Raw genomic sequence first — 22,373 nt, forward strand, 5'->3', positions numbered from 1 at the left:
TGTTTTGTAAGTCACTCACCCCTGTTTCACAATATCTGGATCTCATTAATGCCCTCCCTCTGTTTTTTTCAGCTGCAGATGAACAGACTTATAAAACTTAAAACCAATTACAAAACTTTAAAAAATGCATGCATAAACACTCAAGGCATAATATGATAACAGTTTAATACTGCTAGATATAGCATGTTGCTCGATGCATGCTGTTGTTTAACACACAATGTGTTTTTTTTGTCAATTATTAAAATTATTAAATCTATATATTTTTTTTTTAACTTTGCACATTAGGTTTCAATAGACCACCAGACCAACATTTCTGACAACAAGCTGTTTGGTTTTATTAAAATCCGTTTTACATTGCTACTTGGCTTGCAGCCTGGAAAGTGTTCCTGTTTCACAATGTGTAACCATCTCCTCATTGGTCAGTTGAAGCCAGATTTCCCTTAAGTCATGTGGTTTACAAGAAATCATGTTTGTTTTTTCTGTTTTCATCCCCCCCTCCTAGCTACCTTTGAAACTAAATGGCTGACAAATTATTTGACGAATACAGATTAATTGTTCTCTTTTTCTTTAGCAGTCATAGAGTATTTGTCATCTCTTTGTAATAGTTAGAAAAGCTGTTTATTCCACACTTGCTGGACATGGTGTCATGGTCCTGGGTCGAGCGACCCAGTGTTTGAGTTTTATGTATCTTTTGTATTCATTTGTGCCCTAGTTTAGTTCATCTAGTTTATTTTGAGGTTGCTGTTTAGTCCTTTGTTTCTTAGTGTTTATGTCATCTCCTCCTGTACGCAGTCTCCCTGGTTCGTGTGTCTACCTGTCATGCGTCATGTCTGTGTGGTTATGTTCAGTTCAGATCACGTCTAATCTCCATGTTTCCTGTTTTACTTTGAAAGTCTGTGTCTAATGTCAGTGTATGTAGTTTCACTTTTCCTGTCCTGTCATTAGGTTCATGTGTATCAGCTGTTCCCCCTCATGTGTTTCCACTTCCCTTGATCATCCCTTATGTGTATTTAGTCTCTGTGTTTTATTCAGTCTGTGTCGTGTCCTCACGACCAGTCTTTGTCATGGTTTTCTGAGTCTTCATAGAGAAGACTCATAAGTTACTCCGGTCTACTCTCTTGTGTTCGCACCTGGGTCCACCACATGCACCACCGCATGGTCTGTCTCCTCAGATCGTGACACATGGTCCTTATGTGTGTATTAATTAGTGAATTGAATAATAAGGTAAATAAATATAGCAAGGCACTTCATGATATTCAAAATTAAACATCATTATGGTAATTAGATTGTTTTAAACTATAAATATAAATCTTTTTTCCAGTTGCTTCTGTTTCTTGCTACTTTGTGTGTGTATTACTGCTCCTTTGGACTAGTACTGTAATACACATGCAATGTCATTTGCTCAATATTAGACGATTTAAATGAAACACAGAACATTGTTTTGCATATAAATAAATGGTTAAAGGTTACAGGTTAAATCACAACGTGACTGAGTCATAAGCTTATACCATTTTGATTCATGGGTAGCTAGTGTTGAGAAAGATGGCATTACCTCTCTTTACATCTGAGAGAGGGTAAAAGGACTTAACATCCAGCCTTTTATGTTAAAAGTGTTACAGGGTGCTAAAACAGAGTTTATCTGTATGTGATTTTGCTAATAGTTAATAGGGTCTCTGTTTAAAAAGTCTTAATCTCTAATGCTATGATTATCACCCAGTAGGCAGACTGAGGTCAGATGGAGGCAGGAAGGATACTCGCCCAGCTCTAACTGCCCTCCTGATGTTGATCCTGCTCCCTCTGATTGCGTGCTTGTCAGTGTAGCAGCAGCTCTCCTCTAAATCTGTGCGCTTGGTAACTAACTAATGAAAATTAGTGGCCTTTAATAGACCTCAAGAATCTGTTCATTTTTAATGGTAGAGTAACCTGTGATAAAACATAGGTTTTTACCTTTGCTGTTTCACAAAAGGTTAAAAAGGGAATGTCCAGAATTTAGACTTTTTGAATGCAGGATATTTTATTAAAGCAGTTTAGAAGGAGCAAAGGAAAAGCCAAATCACTAGATACATGCAGAACATACATGTGCAACTATGTGATGTGGCAGTAGAATAAGCCAAAAAGTAAAAGCAACAACAGAAACTCTTAACATCCATGCTAACTGTGTATCTGATGGGAAATTCATTTAACTGACTTGCATGAAAATGAAAATGAGAGCAGGTTGCTTCACTGTCTGCAGCCATCCACCTTGTACTCATCTACAAACTCATCAAACTCCTTGCAAACATATTTATTGACACTTTTACTACATTCTACTGAAGGTTTCTTTTCAACCCACGTGTTTGATTCCAGCAGATACTGCATCCTATAAAAAGAAAAAATGGTTGACCAGAGAATCATTTTATGAAAACACACTTTCCTTAATATCACTGACATACTCACATTCCACTTGAATCTTTTGTCGTGCCATCTTTGCCCATGATGAGATACTGTTTTTCCAAGTGTAATTTTCCTTTGCAGTGAACCCTCTTAGCAAACACTCGGACTGAGTTCTCACTCACTGACGCATCGTTATCTAGCAGAAGGATTAGACTCAATAAATTATATTCATTATAATCATAATATTTAAAGAAAGCTTTTTAATAAACATAATGAAACATACGATATAAGAGTCAGTTTTACAGCATCTTATAAGGCTTGTAGTTAGTTCACTTACTTGATCTGAGAACGTCAATTACAGAAGTAGTGTACAGCTCAAAGTTACTCTTCACAGAAATGCTGGTGACCTCAACAATGTATGCTGGAAAACAAACAAAAAAAAGGCTTAATATGATTAATATTTAAAAATCATGATAGCAAGCAGTTATTATTTGATGCAAATAAATGTTTTGTTTAGAATACACACCATAATCTACGATAGGGAAGAAGCAAGCATGTTGGACACGGTTAATCTTCCTAATTCTTCTTCTTCGATTGAATGTATCTTGTAGTTTATGACAAGGTCCTATAAAAACATGAATGAACATGAGTGAGTTTTCAATTATACATCAACCTAATAAGGCACTGGAATGCTTTTATTCACAAATACTTGTCAGAATGTGTGCATATTAAGCTAATTGCTTTCAAACACTATCTAATATTCATTGGTAGATGTCATTCATTCATTGTTTGCATGATAATCGATTACACAGCAGGGTGATTTTACAGTCATATGATGCATTTTGGGTTTAAATCAATATTTCTCATTCATAGACTACAGTAACATTCACGGACGGTCGATATATATTACTGCATATACTATATTACCAGTATAGTAAGTATTCATTTACCCATCCAAATCATTAAATTCAGGTGTTCTTCCATGGTCACAGGTATCTAAAATCAAGTACCTAAGCATGCTTCTGCAAACATTTGTGAACAAATGGTTCGCTCTCAGGAGCTCAGTGAATTCCAGCGTGGTACCATGATAGGATGCACCTGCCCTTGCAGCTAAATATTCCAGAGTCAAGTGTTGGTATTATAATTAAGTGGAAGCGATGGGAAACAACAGCAATTCAGCCACAAAGTGGTAGGGCAGTCAAATCACAGTGTGGGGTTGGCAGATTTTGAGGCACGAGCGCACAGAGGTCGCCAGATTTCTGCAGAGTCAGTACCTACAAACTTCATGTGGCCTTCAGGTTGGCATTTCTCAAGCTTCTCGTGCTCTTCCTGCCTGATGTAGCTATCACTTGGTATAGCTAGATCTATTGCTGCAGCCATCTTCCTCTGCTTCTCCACTACTACTTTGTCTGGCTGCTTAGCCATCACCAGTTTGTTAGTCTGATAGGATCTTAGCTTGGTTATCACATTTTGACCTCAGGTCTTACTCAGCACAAATGTTCCAGTACAGACACTTTGGTTATGATAATCCTGTTCAGAGAGGTGGCTGCGGGCTGCTTTTAGACCCACTAACCACTAAGCATCGTTGTTATGTGTTGCATCCTTCTCCCATATGTTTTTCTAGTTTTCCTTCATTTCCAGGCTGAGTGGGGCTGTTCTCATATTGTTCCCCTGCCACCTAGAGTACTCCTTGAATGGTTCAGTGGAGTATAGCTGGTTTATTCTCCTGCCTTCTATCTCTGTATTCTACCTCATCAAGGGGTGAGCCAAGGCTGGGATCCTTTTTTTGGCAGGCCTCGGATTACTTCTTAGACCCTTTGTCAGTTAACACTGTTCTGCAGTTGGCTAACTGACCTTTATCTTGACCTCTAGTCTCCTTATCCATACAGGGTACTGCTCCTTGTGGCCCTTCATCTTGTAGCCAAGTATCTGAAGGATAACTGTTGCTGTGATATAGATCACCTGGTTGATTTCAGTGATGGTCGCAGTAGGGATACTCTGTAACTCTGGATTAAATCTTATGGTAGATGTTCAGAGTTTTGGTATTCATTCATGGAGGGTCCAGCTTAGCCGGGATCTTCTCTTTCAGGTCAGTTGCTCTGGCTTTTAATGTACCTGTTTTTTCTTGATACCTGATCTCAGTGTGTGGGGATGATGATATCTCCCTCCTAACCTGATATCCTGATTCTCCCTTGCTATAGCATTTGTGTTGTATCTCATCAATCTCTAGTTGCAATAGCAGTTGCTTCTTGAAAATGTTGGAACACTGAGCTACCAGTGTTTTGAATGTTAGTCTAGATGAAGAATTCATCGGTCCCACATCCTCTTTCACTAGGGTTACATGTATAGTAGCGTTACAGCAGTTCTCTATTATCATCCCTTATCAACTTATGCTTTGTCCTAGTAGCCTAATTCTCATCAGTATACCCTGGTACCTCAACACCTGACGCACACCTTGTTAATCCTGGAGACATCCGAGCCACTATGGCTTTATTTATGTCTCGCTCATCCGATGTGGGTGTATTTAGGTGCACCCTTAATGAGCCCTGTGAAAAATTTCTTTCTTACATTAAATGAAAAAGGAGTTTCAACAGAGTCTGTGCAGCCCAATCACAAATATGGGCTAGTGGTCTGTGGCAAAAGCAGTTTAAAGAAAATTTCATCTAATTTTGAGTTATGCTTTACAAACAGCACTGATAATAAAATAAAGATTGTTTCAGCTGAGATAGTTACATTAATTTGACTGTTTCAGTGTTTTCCAGATTTAGATGTTTCAGTTTAGACAGAGGCCCTAATAAAGATTGAACAGTAAAAGTATTTTCCTACTTTCTGCGCATTGGCACACGTCCTCCGAACACAATGTGGAGACCATCTTGCTTCTTTGCGGTGCAGAATAGAACACAGTACACTTTCGATCTGCAGGAAAAACACAAATAGTCCTGATGATAAAATCCCTTCTTTCCTAACAAATACATACAGAAATTTCTGAAATGAAAATCTTACTTGGTTCATAATAATCATAGAACGAGACTGGAGCAGGCTGTAGAAGACCAACCGGTACCTGCTGTGTAGCTTCAAAACTAATACATTCCTCAGATTTAAAAAGCTAGAGAGATTAAAAAAATGTTTCAGTGTTGGCCAAGTACAATTATTGTATATAATTTGAATTCAGCAGTACCTCATTGAAGTAGAGCAGAACTTTTCCAAAAGACTCCTCAAAATGGGAAATGTATTGCTCAGATGGCTCCATTAGCTGGAGAAGACAAGAATTAATTGATTCTACGTTATAGCAAAAAGGAAGTTTCTGAAGTTTACCTTTGATTTCCTTTTATTCCTTTGTATTTTATCTATTCATGTCCATGTGTGTTATCTTTCCATTTAGTTATTTCCCTTCCTTTTTCCTTCCCCAGCTGAAAATAATGTGCCGGGAGTCCAGTGTTCTCACCGGTTCTAGTGAGCCTCGACCTCCCAGTGGGGCAACAGACTTTTGCAAATATGTGATGTCTTGATTAATCGAGCAGATATTTGAAGTTTACACAGCTACATTCTCGCCTGAAAATATCTTAAAGGTTTAGTTTGTGAACCAGAAAGAGTAATATTAAAACTAAGTAGCTGCCGCCATTGTTAGAAACTGGAATTGGTTGGGCGCGCTATGAATTCTGGGATAGTTTGGGCCACAAAGGATACACCCAACCAATCTTTCAAATCAGGGAAAATGAAGGACGCATTTGTCTGCCCCATTTGGTGCATCCTTCGAATTGGGATGGCCTTCGTCGCCTGGCTGTGACGTAATCGGCCTAGGAATTGGGACACAGCTAATATATGGTCTTTTGTTTGATCATATGAAGCTTTTCTCCTTCTCTAACAAGCAACAATGAGAAACCTTGATTCTTACAGAATGGAACTTCATTCCTTGCTTCTTTTTTCTGCTAGCTGTAAGATATTTCAAAGCAATTTTATGGCTATAGGCCTAAAGAAGCTTTGTTCTTGTTGATTGTCAGTTTAAAAATAAGTGTATTTGGAGTTTTGAAATCTGTGTTTATACTGCCTGTGTCCAAATGCAGCTAAAAAGGCTAAAACATTACTACATGCCAGACAAAATGATTTAAACACCTTGATTCACAGAAGCACAGAATATTAAACATATCCAGGTGTTACCATTTGTTCCTAAAGTGCAAGTTGTACTGATAAAAAAATGACACAAGAAACATATCACATGACGCAAACACATGATACCTCTTTCATGTGAACATGATGGCATGATGATCATAGCTTATTATAGGTCACACCCCAGTCACCCTCTATTTGAACTTTTGTTAAGTTCATGCATGTCTTTGCATTCTCTACTGAGCTACAGTTTTTACTTCCTGCTTTAGTTTGATAGTCCTTTGTCTCTCCTGCTTTGTATTTAGGTTTACTTTCCAAGTTTTCTTGTTGCTTATTAGCTGTGGTACACTCATGTTTCCACTCCTCCCTAATTGCCCTTTTGTGTCTGAGTGTACTTAAAGTGTTTTACTGTTGTTTGTGTTTTACTGTTGTGTTCACTACATGTTCTATGCTAGTTTTAGTTTATTTGGAGTTTGCTATCAACCAAAAAGGTTAACTTTTTGCTTACATCTGTTTACCTGTAGAGTCTGCTTCTGGGCCCTCACTCCTCCAAAATATGACATTATTTGTCTGAACTTTTGCTGTTTATAATTATTGGACTTTAAGTATTCATTGACTGCAGGACTGATTTGTGCCCTAATAATAATGGCTTGTTTTATTATGTGCCCTTTATTTCCTTTGATATCAGCATCCAGATGTGACACCCAGGACCACAGGTGACTAAAACAGATGTGGTCCTCCCTTGCTCCTGCTGAGCAAGCAAGGGACACAGTGATGAAGAGTAAGAAAAGACACCCACTAACCCTCTCCAAAGTTTTAGTTTCAGCCTTAAATCCACTCAGTAATGTGATGTCAGCAATGGCCATTCCTGTAAGATTGCTCTTCTGCCTATGGCCACGGAAAGGAAAAGAGATGTTCTGAGATGGCTCAGGAGTTGTGGACTTTTTATTGCAGAGTTCTTTCTTTTGTGTATATTAATAAATAATAAATGTGATGTGGATTTTTTTAACTAACCTGACACAGACAGTGTAGGTAACAGCCTCTTTTGTACTTAAGTTGTTATCAACAGTTCTCCTGTATCGGGTGTGAGCATCAGACCCCTCAATGGCTGTTCGTCCCAGGTCTTCCTGGTCTTGTTTTGCATCATCGTAGTCATAGTATTCATAATTTTCTAATATCGGAGCTAGATAGACAAAGATTAATGTAAGTGTGTGCCTTTTATCAGTAGTTGTGATTTGTTAGCATTTACAAATCTCACCAGTGTACTTCACTTTCCCCTCCACTCTGACACTGATAGACACCTGGTCACATTCATCCTTGGGTTCCAATAAATGGTAAGCCTTAACAATCTACAAGGGACATTTAGAGTCAATTATAGATCTGATTCATAATATAAAAACAAAGAAGTGAATCCAACATACTTTAAACTTAATTTCTCCTTTTCCAGTCAGATTTGCAGTGATTTTGTTCCCTGTAAATTTCTAGAACAACAGACACAAAAAAATGTATTTAGAAAAAAATTCAGAATGGGATTTAATCTTATATAGATATGTCTGAGTGCAATGTTTTATGATACCTTCAAGTCAGTTTCCACTCTTTCCTTCTTATTTTCCAGTTGAAGTGTTACAATTTCATTCCTTGTTGGGGATGTGAACTCTGCTTTCATTCTTGTTTCAGAACTGGCAGATTTCTTTAGCTCATACTCCGCGAGGGCTTCCAGGGCCACGAGGGTATCCTGGGAATGGTAAGAACTTATTAATATAATATTTAATATCTCTACTCTGATGGTGAATATATGATGTCAGACAAAAAGGGAAACAGGAGCTCCATTCAAAGATGTACTCTTTGGCTCTAGCCTAATCACCTGTGTTGACTTGAAGCCTCCATAATAGTTTTCTTGGGAGTTTAACCAGCAGGCTATTTCATCAGCCTCTTTCACATGCCCAAGCTGAACTGCAGTTAGGAGAGCATAGGCTGTTGTCTCTACTGTGATAGCATCCACCTTTTGGTTATCATCAGATGGCCAGAAAGAACAGCCATCTTTCCCTGGTAATTAAAGATGCATAAACAAATAAATCAAATAACAGCAAAGAGTAATGTAATTATTAAACAATATAATGCTAAGTGATCCTTCTTTCCAGATATCCCAACTTTTCTCAGTTGATCATCCATTATTAGCAATATCGAGAAATTCAATTTAAATTACAGATAGCAACAGTGGATTGTACACCGATCACCCAGACTTTGTGCATTGAAGGTAAGTCCAGTCCAATCGAGTTCTCAGTGTTGGTGTTGTTCCTACATAATCATAATAATTTTGTTCCAGAGTAAACATTGGAACTGACCATTGACATTGTTTAAGCATTTAGCCAAGAAGTTAGTGTAACCTAGCTGAGAAAATCTCTTTTATTTTTCAAATTTCTTTCTTTCTCCCTTTTATTTGTATCATTGCATTTTCACACTTTTACTTGAAAAAAATACTTGTTTTGAAAAGAGGTGCAATCCTCTCTCTAATTTTATTTTCCTGCTTCACAGATCGCGATGGGTGATACTAGTTTAGAAGCAATGCTCGTCCCGCCTTCCAAGCAGGAGGATCACCATCACGTATTAGCTAGGTCTTTTGCACTTTGAGAAGTAAACAAGACAGGCTGCAGACAGTCCATGCTGAACTATTGGGGTCTTCTTGTTGATAGGAGCATGAGCTAGAGAGACCGTGTGACTGTGTGCCTTGCTATGTTCGCCCTGATACCTCATCTTGTATTTATTTTGGTGTCTAAAAAGCAGCTTGAACTGATTCCTGGATTTTCTCCGGATGGAGATGGCGAGCTGGTGCCCAGACTGAACTGAACCCTTGTTAAAGAACTTCATTCTTTTCTACCGGTAACAAAACAATAACAGAACTGAAATTAAAAGCAATCTTGACTTGACTAATAGAACTTTGGTTTTTTTTGGTTTGTTTGCTTTGTTATGACAGCTTATTACTTGGTATTGTTGAAATTGTAAATTGTATCTTTTGTGTATCTTTTTCACTTGCATTCACCTCAGTTCCTGTTGTAATCCTGTCAAGCCTAGTCACTGGTCTATACTTTTGGCTACTTTTGGCTAGACTACTTAGCATGAGTCAGGGGTTACCTTAGCAAGGCAAGGCAAGGCAAGTTTATTTATATAGCTCAATTCAACAACAAGGTGATTCAAAGTGCTTTAGATAGACATTAAAAAATAAAAAGCATGATTTAAAATTGATTAAAAAAACTGTAGATAAAATCAGAACAATAGATAAAATCAGTAGTTAAAATATAAGTTTTGAAATTTAAGCTTAAAAGTGTGGATTTGGTGCTTTATTCAAATGCAGCTGAGAACAGGTGAGTCTTCAACCTGGATTTAAATAAACCGAGTGTTTCAGCTGATCTGAGGCTTTCTGGGAGTTTGTTCCAGATATATGGGGCATTAAAGCTGAATGCAGCTTCTCCGTGTCTGGTTCTGACTCTGGGAACTGATAAAAAACCGGATCCAGATGACCTGAGGGATCTGGAAGGTTCATACTGGGTCAGGAGGTCACTGATGTATTTTGGTCCTAAACCATTCAGAGCTTTATAGACCAGCATCAGAACTTTAAAGTCTATCCTCTGACGGACAGGCAGCCAGTGTAAAGACCTCAGAGCTGGACTGATGTGGTCCACTTTTTTGGGTCTTAGTGAGGACTCGAGCAGCAGAGTTCTGAATGAACTGTAGATGTCTGACTGATTTTTTAGGTAGACCTGTAAAGATGCTGTTACAGTAATCAAGCCTACTAAAGATGAATACATGAACTGGTTTTTCCAGGTCCTGTTGAGACATCAGATCTTTTATCCTTGATAAAAAACTTGAAACTGCTTTTTCAATGATCTTACTTAAAAATGGGAGATTTGAGATCGTCCTGTGGTTGTTCATTTGTGTCTTGTCAAGATTGTCCTTTTTCAGTATAGGTTTAATTACAGTTTTTAGTGGTTCTGGAAACACACCTGACATTAAAGAAAAGTTGACGATCTGTAACAGGTCTGACTCCAAAGTCTTTGAGACCTTTTTGAAAAAACTTGTTGGCAGGACATCTAAACAGCAAGAGGAGGAGTTCAGTTGACCTAAGATGTCCTCCAGGTCTTTGCTGTTAATAGGGTGAAACTGTTTTATGGTGTTTAAACAGTTTTTCGGTGGACACAGTACATATTCTGAATCTGCTGTTGATGTACCAATTGCTTGTCTAATCTTTTGGATTTTGTCTGTGAAGAATTTGGCAAAGTCATTGCAGGCCATGGTCGAATGAAGTTCAGCTGCCACTGACACAGGAGGGTTTGTTAGCCTGTCAACTGTAGAAAATAAGACCCGAGCATTATGACTGTTTTTAGTGATGATGTCAGAGAAGTAGGACCTCCTTGCACTCCTCAGTTGTGAATTATAATTGTGAAGTTTCTCTTTATAGATGTCATAGTGGAGCTGGAGGTTTGTTTTTCTCCATCTGCGCTCAGCTTTCCTACACTCTCTTTTTTCATTTTTCACCAGTGTGGAGTTTCTCCAGGGAGACTTTTTCCTTCCAGAGATAACCTTCACCTTAATGGGAGCAATAGAGTCCATTACATTTAACATTTTAGCATTGAAGCTATTGACGAGCTCATTGACTGAACCTCTGGACAGGTCAGGTGTTAATGGGAAGACCTGGTTAAATATCTCACTACTGTATTCAGTTATGCACCGTTTTGTGATCACTGCTGTTGATATATTTGTGTGGGCTGAAATTTTACTGTCAAAGAAAACACAGTAATGATCAGACAGGCCCACATCAGACACAGTAACCTTTGAAATGCTCAGACCCTTGGAGATCAGTAGGTCAAGAGTGTGTCCTCTATTATGTGTGGCCTCTGTTACATACCGAGAAAAAGAAACACAACTTTGGATGGGGCCTTCAGCCGTAAAGCCACATATTCAAAAGACTGAAAACTTCCAGGTGATAGCTGCTTACATTGAAATGATTCATTGAATAAGACAGCAGGGGGGGGGGGGGCCTGCTCACCCTGGCCTCACTGATAAAACTGTAGTTAGGAGGGGTCGTCTCGATGAGAACAGCTCCACTGTTACTTTGGTCCAACCAAGTTTCAGTTAAAAACAGTTATCATTAATTAAAAATGTTTTCCCAGCTAAGGATCTAATGTTTAATAAAGCCAACTTAAGTGTTTTAGAGTGTTTGGGAGCAGTCTGTGGCACACAAGGTATGTTTACTATATTTAAAGATCTTTTAGAGTGCCGCTCTCTGTGTTTTGACCAGGCCACATGTCTCCTTCTGTCACCTAAAAGTACAGAAATTTGAAAACCTTCTAGTAAACAGGGTCCCAGCTTCTCCTGGGAAAAGAAGCAAAGCATTTAAAGAGCAAAGAGAGGAAGCGTCCACACTCACAAAAGGGGGAGGAGCAAGCCTGAAGTTGGCTAACACCAAACCTAACTTGATCATTTATTTATTATACTATATAACTTATTAAATAAATCACTTGAAATGCTTACCATTTGTTCCAGAAAAGAGTTCTACATAATGAAGGGAATTTGTTTTTCTTTTTTCCCATATTTCAAAGCAATGACATCACAACAATATGGCTGGTTAGTTGCAATTTTGATCCCGGACTAACATTATTATGGTGATGCAGAAACAGCCCTTACATAAGAATATCAGATACACCTACTTTTAACAGCCCCTGCTTTAAGTTTTGCCCATGTACGTGAATGATCTGTTCCTTCTGGCAGGCACACTGAGAGGCAATAGGCTGTAATGGCAATGGCATAGGGATGCTGAAGCTCCGCTAGGTGTGATAGGAGATATGATGTCGATCTCAAAATACTTGCTTCCTAGCGGCAGAATAAAGAATAAGTGAAAAAAAAATTAAAAGTTCCAATGCAAATTATTAATTGCCATTTATAAGAGAAACATCATAATCATACAAACATGTTGTACTGGGAGATATTACTATTTAAATTAAATGTTATCATTCCAACTTTTGATGACGTTCTGCTTTCTTCATTTTTCTGATCAATAGTGTTTGAAATTTGATCATAAAATAAACTTCTGTTAAGCGTATTTTTGTATTTGATGAGTCATCAGAGTTATGAGGATTCATCCTCAGTGCAACTTGACTCTTGATATTTTAATTAGCTTTTGAGATGATTGACTACGTTGTCCCACTGTCACTGCTAATAACAGTTAGCACAGACAGTAGGTTCAAATATCAACTTACCACATCATTTCGCACTTCAAGCTGGAGGAATTCAAGGGACCGGTACAATGCAATAGTCATAAACGCAGTCATGGATGCATCTTGGTTTTTGCCTTTCTACATTAAACACACAGAAACAGTAGTGTGCATTCAAATGTATGTACTTCAGATTTATCTATAAAAATCTGATACTGGGTTTACATATAGGCCAACATGCAGACCATGTTTTAACTTTTGAGAGAAGTTACCAGGACTCCTCTGTGTATCACAGGATTTGGATCACTGAACGACCCATCCTGAGTATTCTGTATTTTGAGCAGGTATTTGACTGGTTTCCTGATATTTATTTCTGGCACAACTTTATTAATTCGACCCTGCAGTCCAAAAACGGCTGTTTGGCGTTGTGCCACCAATGAAAATATTTTCACTACAAGGGCAGTCACCCTGAGGACAAAAGAAGATAAACAAGTGAAAAGAGCATATGGAAAAGTTTGTTTAATAGTCGTACAGAGTAAAAATGAAGAAAATTTGTTTTTATGTGACACTGTGACAGTAACAACCAAAAAACAACAAAAATTGAAGAAGTAATAATAATAGTGGCAATAACAAATACTCACCAATTACTGCTGTGTGGCATTGTATAGAATGAGCCATAAGATCCATCAGCTTTGGTTCCCCATTTTGTCATAACCCACGTATAGCCTGATTAAATATATATATATATATATGTATGTATATAATATTTACAACATAACTGCTTTTTCAGTTACACCAGACAACATATTCAATCGACCAGCCCAACCTAATTTTCAGTGCCACAGATCAATATTATATATATTATTTGTTATTTTTAATGGAAATTGAAGAAGAGAACATTTGAAAAAAAAAAAAAAAAGAAGAACTGGTTGAGAACCAGTTACACCAAAATAGTTGATTTATAGGGTTTAAAAGACAGAGTTCTTCACCTGATCCAGTGAAAGAATGCAGCACAATAGTAATTGTGTTTGTGTCACATCATAAGTCTTGTTACGTAATTAATTTATTCAGTTAATAAATGTTTCAGGGGTTGTGGCAGGAAATGTCATCCAATTGCTTCACAATACGGGGCGCTAACAAGAGTATATGTAGTGGATTTTTTCCTCATGGTGTATCTATAAAAGTAAACTTCGTTCTACTTTATAAGCCTACTTTAGAGAGGAACACCTATAATAGGGAGATGTGTAGTCTCTCATTGAGTCTTGTTTACGCTGGGGGTGACATTACAAATATGTTGCTGTTGCAACAGAGAAACCAATAACATAATGAAGAAAAACTTAATCCAGCTAAAAAGTACTCATTCACATTTGGAGAATGGCCACTAGTACAGCCTCGTGATGTTTTCTCTGTATGTATTATTGTAGGGTCTACCTTACAATATAAAGCATCTTGAGATGTGAGGTGCATGAGATGAGGTGCTTTATAAATAAATAAAATTGAAATTGAGTTCCTTTCTTTTTTTTTCTTTTTTTTAAAGTATTTTTTAAAGACAAAGAATGGATTCAAGAGATAAGCCAAAAATATTAGAAATTACAATTACAAACATCCTCAATAAATAATAAAGATGTAGTTATACAAGGAATTAACTGTTCTGGTGTGTACCTACCATGCTCAATTTTATTAAGAGCATCATCTCTGCTTCCAGGAGGCAGCTCAAGCCACTGATTGCTCAAGTCAAGGTACCGGACAGCTAGAACTGTGGGAGCCAGTTTTGACATTGTCTGCTCTAAACATCCAGTTGGCAAAACGATCATCTTAGCAATTTTTTCAGGAGAAAGAAGTTTTCGTGCAAATGAACTGCCAAATCCCTTCCCTGTTAGATGAGAACACTGGAAAGTTAAGAGTCCAGCTATTTACGAACGTCTGTGAGTTGTATGTCTGTGTCTCTCAGTGTCTACCTTCTACTGAAACAAATATATTGGAGCTGGAGTCAGGGACTGTGTCATCTGGTAAGGATCCATCAATGATCAAGGTCTTTGAGCTTCTCCCTATCATAACAAAAGTAAGCTGATATAAAGATAACATCTGACATGAAGGTTTTACTGAGAAATACCGAATCACTCACCATCTAAGTTGAGGACTATGGTTTCTTCTTCTTCTCTCTTTTCAAATCCTTCCATCTATAACATAAGATGCCTTGGTTTGGATTGTTAATTACTATAAAAAACATTTCATAGAACGATAAACTAATGCATTTCACTCACCTGCACATTCAAAGTTTTTTCTATTGCATCTATTCCGAAGCTATTCTCCATATCATAGAGACGTATTTTGATGGGTATTGGACCAGCGACCATGGGCACAGCAGAGAAGGAGACAAAGTGAGAGGATTGGGGTTCAAGAGTAATGTTAACGTAAGATGAGGTGGTGGCTGAACCAGGAGAGCAAAGCCCTTCAGTTTGTTCCATGTGCACTGCCACCTGTGAACATGCAGGTGTCCAAGAAGACAAAAAAATCTTTACTTATTCCACACAAAGTAGTTACTGTTTCCAGTGACACTCAGCGCTGATGTTGAGGTTAATCTACCTGCAGTTCGGAGTCATCATAGTTGTAGATAACAGGTGAAACCGACAGCTGCTCAAATTTTTTCACAAATGAGGGCAGTCTCAGAGACACAAATGACCTCTTAAAGGCTCTGATCTCCTCTGGCTTAACGACACAGAAACCTGAGTGAATAGAAATAAGTTGCAGTTAAGGAGCTCCTGTCAAAAATATCTGTGATGTGTTTATAAAGCACAGAGTTATTATTACCGGTGGATGGAGATAATGTGACAACCTGAATCTCCCATGTGGTGATGGAATCAGGAAGGAGCAATGAGTAGCTACAAGAGTTTTTGATGAAGAGAAATCAAATTAAATCAAATCAATCAGACAAATGACACAGTTTATACTGGGGTTCAAAGATAAGCTGCTTAAGTGAAATAATCACACTCACAGTATTCCCAGCAACACCAATAAAGATGAGTACATAGACAAAGCTACTGCATAGTGTAATTACGCATCTAACCACTGTATTTGACTGGAAATGGAAAAAATGAAATATGTTTATTAACATTAAAAATGCTTACGTTCTTTTGTTGGTGACTTCAAATTCTACAAATTCAAAGCTTGGGGGAAAATATCTTCGAATGTATTGAGACGTGTCCAAGAAGAAGTCTTCGATATCATCAGCGGTTGCACCTGAAAACAAAACAAAACAAAAAGATAAACAAACAAAAGTTCATAGTCAAACTTTAATAACCCATTAAAAGCTACTGAAGTTGATCTTTAAAGTGTCATTTTTATCTCACTCCTGCCAAATCCTTTTTGGAGTTCTTCTTGGATCATTTTTTGTCTTAGACGCTCGGCTTCAAGGCAGCACCTTAAAAAGACTTCAGCACAAGTTGGATTTTTTTTCACTAGAAGGACCCGATCTGCTCTTTCCTGACAAGTTCGCTCCATTGGGATTCGAGAAAATCCATGAACACAACACTCTTGCAGGCTTTCCTCTGTGTAGTTCAGTTCTAAAGGGAATGAGAAAAGACAAATGATGCACTTTCAGGAGGTATTTTTGTTATAAGACTAACATTTTCAATACCAGAATCCTCTTACTTAAGGTCATCATTTCCTGTTCAAGGTCCACTGAGCGTCTTTGTCGCACAGATGGTGAAGCACAGCCAAAGTCTGAATGCAACAGAAAAAAAATAAAATAAAATAAATATATATATATAAAATTAACAGTAACAGTCAGCATACCTCATACATTTGCTCAACAGTAGCTTTATTTTAACTTTCAGCTTTTGTCTATTTAAAAAATCCTTGTTGCTTTTTAAGGTCAACAGGGCCCATATTACAAGAATAACACAATAGTGGTGTGTAATCAGCACTTCCTAAGACTTTTTTGAACCCATATTTTGGATAACTGTCTATTCCAGCAGACAACCATTTATTTGACACCAAATATAAAACACAAACTCTTTTCATTTAGTATTTTCATTTCAATGTTAATTTTTCTCTTACCCTTTCTCCATACAGACAGATCGTTAGATACAGCAGCCAAGCCAGCGTCTAACAGAACTGATGCTGAGTCAGGTCCACCACCATAGGAACAACCCAGATCATATGAGTTCATAGTAGAGAATACCTGACAATTGAGAAGAAAAGCTTAGACTTACTACTATGATTACCTATAAATGACAAAAAATACCATAAGTATGAAAGTAGTGTGTAAGACTGTAACCTGTTTGGGTGTGAGTTTATTGTCAGCATTGAGAGCGTAGAAGGCCTTATCCACAGCCAGCAAAGCCACTTTTGCTCTGTTCCCATGTAGATCAAAGTCTATCTTTGATTGTGTTTTAGGTGCAAATGGACCTTTGGGTTGAACCTAAATTAAGACATTTAAGATATACAAGGATTTTCATTATTTTATGTTCAGTCAAGGAAAATTCAAATAGTACTTCTAAAACCAAAATCAAATAAATCTATCAATATAAATACATGTAGACAGGGGTAAATCTAAATTATTTAAATATATGCTATGTTTGTACACTTCCATTAGTTAAATATTTGTATGTAATGTCACTTCCTGTGTGTGTGTGTGTGTGTGTGTGTGTGTGTGTGTGTGTGTGTGTGTGTGTGTGTGTGTGTGTGTGTGTGTGTGTGTGTGTGTGTTGGAGTGGGGGGTGTTATATGATGATCTAAATGATCATTGGAACAATTTATTAACCCCTTAAAAATAAGAGGAAATTACATAGATAAACTAATATTCATAGGACATATTACAGTGTCCTGCAATGTTCTTGTCCAAATACTTATGGAAGTTATAGGTTAACGAACACTAAAAAAGGATCCAAATTAATGAGAATGAACAGATTTAAGCGCACACATTTGAAATAGTTTTGCTTTCTCTGCTCGTGCTGCACTTTTTTATCTGTTCTGTTTACTGACCTTGACATTTAGCTCACATTCATCCCTGACATCTACCCACACTGAATCAGCTATGACGTGACCGTTAGTGTTGTGATAGTAGCCAATCACACGGAACGATGGAACCATATTATGTGTTATCTGCAGTTGGTGTTTAGCTGATATACCAAGTGGGAGTGAGCCGGTGTTTACTACAATTCCCCGGCTTAAGACCTGAAACAAAGACAATTAAAACGTGTAAAATCAAGACAAAATGCTGCTCCTTTATGAGAATACACAATATTGCATTTAGTCAGATATTTCTGACCATGTAGTGTATATATCCACTGCGTGGGCTGTTGATGGTGTTGAATGTTATGGTAAGGAATTCATTCACAGAGTAGATCCTGCTGGTAAAAGTCATGTAAAGGTAGCTGTCATGTTGAGAGGAAGCACGTCGCATTATTTTTCTCTCTCGTAATCCATTTGTAGAAACCTGTTGGAGGCAGATGAACAAACAGTTAAAACTGGAATCAAATCTGTTAAACAACACCTTTGAATAAGGTTGGGGATACTAACTTCAACTGTAATATCAGCTTTATCATGAACATTAAAAGTATTGAACAGTGCCCCGTCTTGATCAGTGGTGCCTTCCCAAGGCTGTGATGTTGGTAGATTAATATTTACTGGCACACCAGCTGCTGGAGAGCCATCTGGCAGACGCACGAGCACCTATATGAAAAACAAAGAAAAGTGTTATATTAAAGATCATTACAGTAATTTGTGTAACTATTCCCATGTGTTAGTTTCAGACATACCACCACGTCCAGTGGATATCCAGGAATAAAATGAGATCGAGTTCGAGAGAGGTCTATCGTGTATTTGTGGGTGAAGATTCGCAGGTAAACTTCTGCCTCTTGTATTTCACCACCTAGGCCAAAAAATGTACACAGTATTATCAAGAAAAATAAAAGGTCGCGTTAATATTTCTCCATGTCTTTGGCACATTGCAGTGGGTTTCTCTTTAGGTTTTAGTTGTATTAATATTAACTGCATTATCAGTCATATTGTAGTGTAAGTTCTGTCAATTAAATTAAAATTTCCATATAAAGTAATATATAGTGTTTGCACAGTAGGACAGTCTACTTCCACTAAGTTTCAGTAATTTAATAGTTTCATGAGATTATATTCCATCTAACCATTTTTATAACTGCTTTTGCAGTTGTAATGAAAATGGATGGGTGAAACTAGGGTAATGCAGAGACTGTACCACTCCCAGCTGACATATAGGTGAGACAGCGGGAAACATCTGGTGGTAACAGTATAACTTCTAGAGGGTAGAAAGTTTCTAAAATCTTGTTTACACCAGAGTCTGCAACTATTTTTTTCTCAAAACATAACTGCTCAAATACATTTCCAGAGGGTTACCCACATGGTGAGACTGACTTCTAAAAGGACAATGTTTGAATGATTTCAACACTGTCATATCTGCAGCTGTTGGTCTACTACTGTCCTTGTATGTTTTTCAAGATGCTTTATTTATTTAATTATATCTTGCTTTACTGTGACTATTGTACATTGTAATTCCTAAACTACAGTATACTAAAGTAAAAGAGAAGCAGTATTTAGATTGGCTCGTATGTCCTGTGTATGTATCCCGTGTATAAATTGACAATGAAAAATATTCGAATCTTTCACTCTAACATATTGTATGTGTAGGGTGTACTTACCTACAAAGAACATTACTGATCAAGTAACAACAATAAAACTACAGTTGAATAATTACAAACGGATGAATGTAAAGATCTCCTTTACTTTGTATGTTGGTAACAAACACTCTCAAATAGAGTTGATCTCCATTTTCCTGCATCTTAGAGACAGTTGTGCTCAGCTGGTTCTGAAGTTTTGCATTTGTCTCATTTAACCAAAGAGAAACCTTTGCATTTCCATCTTTGACCTGCAACAAACAGTAAAGCTTTAAAAAAAATGCAACAATGCTGATTTACATTATGTTACTGATTTTAAAATTAGCAGGATTTTTGAATTTTGAATGGACTGTCTACATCCTCACCGAACCAGTCAGCTCTAGACCCTTGATAAAAGTGGTTTTCTGATCACTGGAGCCATGTTTTTTTACAACTCCAATTTGGCAGTGATAAGCTCCTTTAACCTTTTCACCATGTGTGTACCTAAAGAAGAAAAGCAAAGAAAGAAAGAAGGAAATATGATAGTAACATGTACACTTGAAGCATTCCTACAACTATCATATCTACAATTTTAACTGATTATCAATCAAGCAGAGGTCTTGGGTCTGGGTAATTGGTCACACAGGGTACAGATTTCCAGCTGAGCCTCGTTCAGGTCAGCTGCTGTCACCCTCAGCACATTCAGCGCAGTAGTTATTCTTGGGGCTTGGTACTCAGTCTTGAAGGTCGGGGATGATATCTCCTCCCTGACCTGACTGTTGTACCTCATCAGTTTCTATTTGTGATAGAAGTTGCTTTAGAACGGCATGTTGTAAAATCCTGTTGGGTCTCAGAGAATCCACAGGCCCCACATCCTCTTCATGTAACCCCTTCCACTGGGATTACTTGCAGCTCCCTATTCTCAATCACAAGAGACTCCACCCATCCTGCATCTCACCTGTTTGACCTACTGTCCTCTGGGAGGCGCTACAGGTCAATCCAAACCAGTACCAACAGACTCAGGAATGGTTTCTATCCACAGGTGATCTCCATACTGACCACATACACACAACCCAAACTCAAACATCAATAACTGTGACAAGCATACAACACACACACACACACACACACATGACAATGTGCAATATTACAGAACTCACTTTTAAAATGTTCATATTTTGTTTTTTTAGATTTGTTTTTATTGTATTTATTCATACATGCTACAACGGGGAGGTGTTTCTAATTTCGCTGAACATCCTATGTTTAATGACAGGATATGGGATCTGACTATTTTCAAGGTTTTTCTTGATATTAATTTGTAAAGAAAGCTTATCAGCAGAGTTATTTTAACGGAAAGAAAATAAGTACTTACATTGCTGAGATGGTGAATTGAAGCTCTTCATCAGTCAACAAAATGTATCTCTGATCCATTGCGATGTTCACATCAAAGCTTGGTAAAACTAGAGTTTTTTAACAATAAACAATTTTTCCGAGTCAACATATACTTTCTGTGAATTTTAAGAACAATATAAACTGTGTGAATCAGTTTATAGTAAACTTACTAAATTTCTGAACTTTGAACTCTCTGAAGGCAGCATTTGCTTCATCATTCTCATAGTGTGCAGTAATCTTCCACGTACCCGTTCTTTACGAACAACAAAGTACAGTAAGCGTCAAAGTTGCTTGACATCTTCACTTTTATTTGAAATTTGTTGTAACCTACCGAGAGATTTCAGGTATGGGAATGAGTCTCGATGTACTCCTCCCTTTGCAATCTTCATGATTTTCAGTATTTTGTTTCCAGCAGCATTCTATCATAGAGTGACCAAAACACAGACCAAGACAAGAAGGCAGGAAAACTGTATGTCTCTGTCTTTCAAAGTTATATTTCCAAAGATATATTTATAAAGAAAATATATAATATTAATAATTATAACTCACAATTACTGATATGTGGACAGGTTCCTCATGAGGCCTCATCGTGTGGTCAAGAGTGAAGATTCTGTACTTCACTAAAAGAACGATAACATAAAAGGAATATAAAATGTCTTTTTTTTAAAGGTTCACCGTTAGGTAAAGTCTGTAGAATTGCTTCATTTATTTTTTTTAACTTTGTTTTTACCTCTGTCTGCTGGGTTATAAATTGGCTGAGCTGTCTGAATGAAGATGTAGCCCCTGTGTTTTGACACCAGAACCCTTGTTAACTTCCTGTTGGGTGTGAAGGATTGGCTCTCTGCCACGAGCATAACGTAAGAAGGAAATTGAGGCAATCTTAACAAAGAAGCCATGTTTAGCTGTAAAGACGTAAATTATAAAGTTAGGGTAAAGTGGGTAGTTGCTACTCTGTTCTGTCTAAGCAACTTGAGGCAACTGTTGTTGTGATTTGGTGCTATATAAATAAAATTGAAATGTCTGTATTGTTTACTTTCTGGTGAAGTTTGCATACCTTGAGCTTAACTAGTTCTGTCTTCTCTCTGCATGAAGCATTTCCCTTCTCAGACAAAATAGTATTAGAAACCTCATCCTCCAGGTAGAGACTAACAGGTCTGTTACAAGTTTCCATCTGGACAAATACTTTCTCATTAACACCCACATGAAACACATTTGGGGCTGAGATGATGAATCTGCACACAAAAATGAAAGATAGTGTTTGCTGCATCATTCATTAATCTATTTCCCATTAAATGATTTTTCGATAACTATGCAATCTGCAGTGCTGCATGTTCAGTATTATCTACAACATGAACTCAAGTTGAGTCTTAGGAAAGATATATGGGAATACTAATACATGTAATTTATTTAATCTATAATGTCAATCTTCTATATAACAATAATAAATGAGTCAACATCGCATTAAAACATCACATTTAGTTCTTCCTAAATTTACCTGTTTTGCGCTGAACACTCCACGATCCATATTAGGAGCTGTATCACAAAAATGTGGCACATCATCGCGCTGCTTTGATTTCTTTGCCTGCTTTGACACAGACTTTCGATTAACTGAGGTTTTGTTAGTCATCCACCCCTGTATTTCACAACATTTGGATCTTATCAC

The 22,373-nt window shown here is 37.4% G+C and overlaps 1 protein-coding gene across 1 annotated transcript; it reads right to left on the reverse strand.

Annotated features, from left to right (window-relative positions):
* Positions 1–1,994: 1,994 nt before the first annotated feature.
* On the reverse strand, positions 1,995–22,297 carry LOC309717197 (complement C4-B-like). Its single transcript, XM_082551576.1, is given in 42 exon segments — positions 1,995–2,359; positions 2,437–2,569; positions 2,711–2,794; positions 2,900–2,998; positions 5,200–5,289; positions 5,377–5,479; positions 5,552–5,626; positions 7,284–7,368; positions 7,495–7,663; positions 7,739–7,829; positions 7,902–7,961; positions 8,057–8,215; positions 8,345–8,526; positions 12,186–12,348; positions 12,735–12,830; positions 12,962–13,157; positions 13,331–13,415; positions 14,356–14,562; positions 14,648–14,737; positions 14,815–14,869; positions 14,954–15,169; positions 15,276–15,415; positions 15,501–15,571; positions 15,818–15,929; positions 16,040–16,252; positions 16,341–16,412; positions 16,749–16,872; positions 16,969–17,112; positions 17,676–17,867; positions 17,962–18,129; positions 18,213–18,365; positions 18,452–18,564; positions 19,449–19,590; positions 19,705–19,822; positions 20,691–20,778; positions 20,881–20,963; positions 21,042–21,057; positions 21,060–21,129; positions 21,260–21,330; positions 21,441–21,612; positions 21,765–21,942; positions 22,206–22,297. Coding segments are annotated over 42 exon segments (5,082 nt in total). The 5' UTR covers positions 22,271–22,297; the 3' UTR covers positions 1,995–2,220.
* Between the last annotated feature and the right edge of the window lie 76 nt (positions 22,298–22,373).

Source organism: Aulonocara stuartgranti (genome assembly GCF_965226115.1).
Source record: "Aulonocara stuartgranti genome assembly, chromosome: 11".
NCBI classification, from domain to species: Eukaryota; Metazoa; Chordata; class Actinopteri; order Cichliformes; family Cichlidae; genus Aulonocara; species Aulonocara stuartgranti.